General features: G+C 38.5%; 1 protein-coding gene across 1 annotated transcript in view; it reads right to left on the bottom strand.

Moving 5' to 3' along the window:
- Window positions 1–503: 503 nt before the first annotated feature.
- Window positions 504–5921, bottom strand: part of rps6ka5 (ribosomal protein S6 kinase, polypeptide 5) — a 23238-nt gene continuing 17820 nt past the window's right edge. Inside the window, exons 16-17 of the mRNA XM_060879946.1 lie at window positions 5840–5921; window positions 504–5044 (exon numbers count right to left, since the gene is read on the bottom strand). The exon at window positions 5840–5921 is cut by the window's right edge and continues 82 nt beyond it. Of these exons, the coding sequence (XP_060735929.1) occupies window positions 4778–5044; window positions 5840–5921 (349 nt within the window). The 3' untranslated portion in view covers window positions 504–4777. The remainder of the gene's footprint in view (window positions 5045–5839) is intronic.

The raw sequence follows: 5921 nt of genomic DNA, 5'->3' as shown, positions 1-5921 counted from the left end.
CTGAGGCACAATAGGAAATGTGGCAGAGTGCAAAATTCCACGGTTTCCCGCCTTATCCCTGACCATGTTTGCTATGTAGTCTCTGCATCCAACAGAGCACTTTCTAAAACTAAGCAAATAAACTGTATATATTTAAAATGATTTTTTAGGTCAATTTTTTTGCTTTACTGAATATCTTAGAGATGGTACAAAGACTGAAAATCATCACAGTTACTACATTTACACATGATCAAGGTGGGAAGGTTAAAAGCTAGAGAAAATTCTTTTATCCCACTTTTCCAACTGATTTATTCAGCTAATTCATGTTTTGAGTGTTTCTCCTAATAAGTACAGTATCGTCAGAATGTAGAACAAAACATGTAAACCTCTGCAAAACACAGATTGTTAGTTAACAGATAGTTAAGTACAAAGATTAAGAACAAATTACACAGGTTGTTAAAAGGCTGTTTAAAGTCAGAAAAACCCGAGTGAACACAGAATGAAGGAATAAGCAGAGTAAACCCTTGTAAATGTAGAGATATTTTATTTCAATTGATATTTTATATTCACAACATTCATTAGAAACTTTAACAAGAGCCCTTAAGTACTCTTTTTCAAACATAGACATATAGCTTAAACCACACTAGCAACAAGACTAGAGAACTAACAAGAGTGCATTCTCACTTTGGAGAACTGGAGTTGATTCAACTCAGAATCTTGAACAGTCATGCAAAACAATCAGATTTGTAACCCTAGTTTCCTAAAACACAAAATATTTAATTCATATATAATCCTTAATTGTCAAAGTTCATTTTATGACCTAATATTAGGAAAACATTTTTTTTTTATAGAGGAACCTGTCGGACACCTAAAGGAATATGGCTTGGCTTTTCAAAATATATACACCATAAATATAATCAAAATTTTGGTTATTTCTTTTTAAATCAATCATCTAACAATCCAACAACCCAATTTAATAAGTTAAGAGAATAATATTAATATATATCCAGCCCAGCTAGATAACTACAATTCATTTTTTATTAATATTACATTAATCCAATTCAATGTTCAAGTACAGAGATTCTTTTTTTTTGTTCTGTACAAAATGATCAAACCGCTGATGCTGCTCTGTGAGCAATGTGAGCAGATAGGACAAGTAGGTCTAAGTCGTAATGTCTCAAAAGATGCTTTAGACTGAAATGTATGTAGATACTGCCCCTCGGTGGCAGACCTTGATTGCACAATTGGATGTTAACATCAGTTACATCAACATCAGTTACCTATAAATGAATGTTCTCTCTTTTCCAATATCTTATTGATGCTTTTTTCTAATATTACATCTGGTCTAGCATTGAAAAATATATAACAAAAGAAATGTCTTATGGTTGCACAAATTGGATATGACTGGCCAAGAATGCATCTGGTATGTCTGTCTGTTTGTCTATCTATCTATCTATCTATCTATCTATCTATCTATCTATCTATCTATCTATTATAGGGAGACATAGATAGATATAGTTATAGATATAAAATGTTTAGTAGACTGTGAGGATGTATGAAGTACCCCTTTGGTTTTGAACCTGAATGGACGTCACAGTGATCTAAACAATATGAAAGTTTTGTGCCAGTTGATATGCTGAGACATCATCACCCAGCCAGAGGGAAGCATATGTCTATTTCTAACTCATTTCACTGATGGTAAACAATGGTTTTGAAAGTTACAAAGAAATTTACTGCTACAGTTTAAAGCTTTGGCAATAAAACAAACCAAATCAATGGATTAAAGACATAGTATGAAAGTCTATGAATATTTTTTAGTCACCTGTATAAAGCAACAGCATTTTCCAATTCTAGAGAGTTGAACTCCAGGAGTCAGAGACTGCCTGCCATCCATAACACAGTGTGCTGGTGTTGGTAATGTTGCTAATGTTAATGTTGAAAGTTCCTCCTTGTCACGTTTATTTTTCACACGTCAGATTTCTTGCTTATAAAATGACGCTCAACTGGAAAAAATAAAGATACTGCAAGTTCTCCCAGGTTCAGAGTAAAATGTCCCATTAAGGACAATGAGAGGTAAAGTACCTTGCTTCCTATAGCCAGTTCTGAAAATGACCACTCGTACAAAACGACCATAAAGCTTAACTTCTTTGTTAACCTCAACAACATTCTTCCACCTAATGCAACATTACATAACAAGCCGCCGATTATTGAATATCAGAAACACAAAGCGGGTGGTTTTTAGCCACCTTCCTTACAAAATCAGCTTTCATAGCCTACGTTGTGCGAGATAGCGTTCATAAGGTATATGTCGAAGCTCAAATCCTCATGGAGAACTGCTCCACCTCCACGAACAGATGAAAGAATGAGCCAACAGACTGACCGCTGGCAGCAGAGAGAAATATGTACTCACACTGGACCCTATGCTACAATAGCAGGAAAAAAGGGCCACACAATTAACCAGCTCCTGAGAGCATTAAAGTAGGCCAACAATAACTTGTGATGAAGGAGTGCTCAGATCAAAGGAATAGGCTCTTTTCAAGAGCATGATGTTACGATATGTGTTCTCTCTACCACAGAAAATGGTAAAAGATACTCTCTAGAATATACATAAAACCCTCACACAGACCAGAGAGCTCTTTAGAACTCAGAGAATCTGCTGCTGACGCAAAACACAAGTGCTTTAGAGATCAATGAAACGATAGAACAGAGTGCTGACCTATCTGCCAGAATCAGAAGCATAGGTCTTGCCTCGGAGTCTGAATAGCTCTGCCGCATATTCATCAAAGCCAAATTCTCAGCCTCTTCCGAATGCTGTAAAGCCCTGACCCCGTTTTTCCTCTGTGTGTTCCCATGCACCTGTCTCACTGCCCTTGGACTAAGACTCAGAGCCCGGCTGCTTAATCTCTCAGAGGACAAACAGCACCAATGTAAATCAACTAATAAGGCCTTCACCCCAATCCACTCCCCACCTCCCCGCACCCCTGAGTGGAGTGCAATGTAGGACACACACACTCTCTTTCCTGTTCTATTAATATACCAATACAAAAAAAGAGCAGGGCAGGAATGAGGAAGCTGCAGGGGTTTGGCACAAGGTGGAGATGGAAAAAGCCACGTGCAGGCCTTCGATACAGGAAAGTGAGCTGAGCTCAGGATGCTCTTATTGCTCATCTGTTGCTCTGTCACGTGGGCAGAAGCAGGAGCACCAGTGTATCTGCATGCATGTTTGTATGTGCGTGTGTGTCTACTGTTCACTCTGTACAAGCCCTCAGAGTTCCAGCTTGTGAATGTCACCACTTCAATGTAAAGGTAAAGAGGTAAAGGATATGTGAGCTCCTACTGAAGCTCCTACACAGCCTGGCTGGCCTTAAAGAGGTCTTATGAGGCATGATGTTCTTTTTTTTTTGCTCACTTGTTTATAATGCATAATGGTCCCTATCAGACAGGAGCTATACACACAAGTCATGCTAAAGAAATAAATGCGTAGGCTATTTTTGCATAGCAGGTCAACTGCAACGTTGAGTCTAGTGCTTTATCAGATGAAAGCCTTTGTAGTGCTTCCAATAATAGAGCAGAGAATGCTATTATATCAAGGATTTAACAAGGACAGTACTTTAAGCTCATGGCATGCAGATGTGCCTTCAACAATGAACCCTATTACAATAGCAGACGCCGTACTTGGTCAATTTACCACTGAGCGTCTAAAGTACAGAAAGTACAGAAAACATTTATCTATCCATACAAAGACAAAATATTATGAGGCAACTAACTGCACCTAACCTTGACACCTCCACTCTCTGCTGCTACCTTTTTGTTCTGCTTACTACTTAGAAATCTACTCTGCTAATCAGTTATATTATGTAGCTATTAGGACATGAGCAACATATTTAGACATACTGGACCAACTTTGTGTTCTTTAGTTAATAAATATGTGGAGCATCTAACTTTTTGTATAAATGAAAAATAAATCCTGGCTATCAGTTAAATGCTCTCAGAATAAAAATCTATCACTAAAATACAACTCTCAGAATAAATCCATCACTATATTGACTGCTTTTTCCTAGAACTGTGTGTTAGGATTTCTTAATATATTGACTTTTACGTTCACATATAAAATAGTCCTTTTTTACTCCCAATATAACCCATTTTCTGCATAAAATAATAAACATGGAACACTCTTGAGTGTATTCAGACAAATCTCATATAACAAACAAATCTCTGCTACTTCACCAAGAATCTCAGTTCAGAAGAAGCCTGCAAAAAAATCGTACGCAGACGAACTCAATTTACAAGGACATCCACCAAAGAGAACCCACTTGACCGTAGGGCAAGACGAATAATTTATCATATAAACAAAAACAATATTATATAAACTTCTTTTAATAAAGAAAATATCCCTTTTATCCATTTTGGTTTGGCCTGAAGCGGTGAGAGCACACAGTTACTGAAGCATTCGATCCAGTTGGCGCAGGATGTCACGTGACACTCAGCTTGTGTGTGTATGTGACATACAGCAGATGCAGATGCCTGGACACTTGGATCAGGAGTGTGATAAAGTCTGGTGCAGTCCAGAAATCATTGGATGATAAAGGGATCAGGCATTTTTCCTCAAACGCCCCTGTACTTTTCTACCCTGTTCCACACATCTATTGCTAGTGAAGGGCACGGGTAATTTCGGCTCCGGTGCTCCTTCTTGCATGCTCTGCGTCTGTGCTAAAGGGAGACCCGACTAACATAGAGGAACAGAGAGAGAGAGAGAGAGAGAGAGAGAGAGAGAGAGAGAGAGAGAGGATGAAACAGCTCACTCTGAGAAGCTGAAAGCAGGCTGTGGCTCACTCTGGGAGTGCTCATCGTCATCAGGGCCCAGTGTGAGGGGCGTGCTGACAGACAACTGAAGAGGAGTCTTCTCCTGAGACTGGGAGGAAGACGAGGACGAGTGTGTGCTCTCACTGGAGCTGCTGCGTGTCTCAGTGCTTGTGCTGGTCTTTTTCATTTTCCTGCGCTTGGCTAGAGGAGCCTTATCCACCGTCTGCAGTCGAAAACCCTCCCGCTTACACTTGTTGAAGGCCTACGAGAAAACATACAGTGTACAGCGTACATTTTATACAATCATGGGGAAAAACTAGTTCACTAAAAATACTACAAACTAAACATCTAATCTCATAAAAGATGTTTTTTTTGACTGTTACAGAAACAGGAATTTGTTTTGTTGCTTATTTTCTATTGCAATAATGTGTGGATAGTTCATATTATGCTACAATAATATTGTTTAGTTTGATGCCTGCAAGTCACTGCATCCACTCAAAGCCATGTGCTGTCATACTTGTATAGTGCAATTCAATTTCATATAGTATTACACACTTTTAAAACACTTTAAATCGACATACGGTTCACTAATTACATTCGTCCATGACAACAAATTATAACGTAAATAGTGATCAGATAATAAAAAGGAAGTCGGTGGTGATGAATCCTACACATATTCATGTCCGACACTTAAACCGATAGATGAATAAAAACTCGTTTGTATAAATCTAAATTTATTTAAAACATTATTGCCTTCCGGTGACTTTCTCTACTTAAGAAAGCAGCTGTGTGTTATATCTGTGAATGCACACGAATATTAAATAAAACTTCGTTCAAATGGCCGCAAAGTTTTCACCACGAACCTTGTGATTACACCGTCGCTACTAAGCATAATTACAGGCTTGCTTGAAACGGCCTTGACTGCATCAGCCAGACAATAATGAGAAATAGAATAGCACTGGGAATTATTTGCTTTAAAGTAAAGATAATTTTTCAAAAAAATAAGCACACATCATTGCTCCCTAATCATAACCCTCCCTCCATCTGTTTCACTCACATTGAAGGTGGCTTTAACGCAGGTGTTTACAGAGGCGGCAGACAGGCCCAGAATGTCAGGAGTCATGAGGGGGTTGGACGAG

This window comes from Tachysurus vachellii, chromosome 10, assembly GCF_030014155.1.
Source record: "Tachysurus vachellii isolate PV-2020 chromosome 10, HZAU_Pvac_v1, whole genome shotgun sequence".
Lineage (NCBI taxonomy): Eukaryota > Metazoa > Chordata > Actinopteri > Siluriformes > Bagridae > Tachysurus > Tachysurus vachellii.
This window is presented reverse-complemented; position numbering and strand designations above follow the sequence as displayed.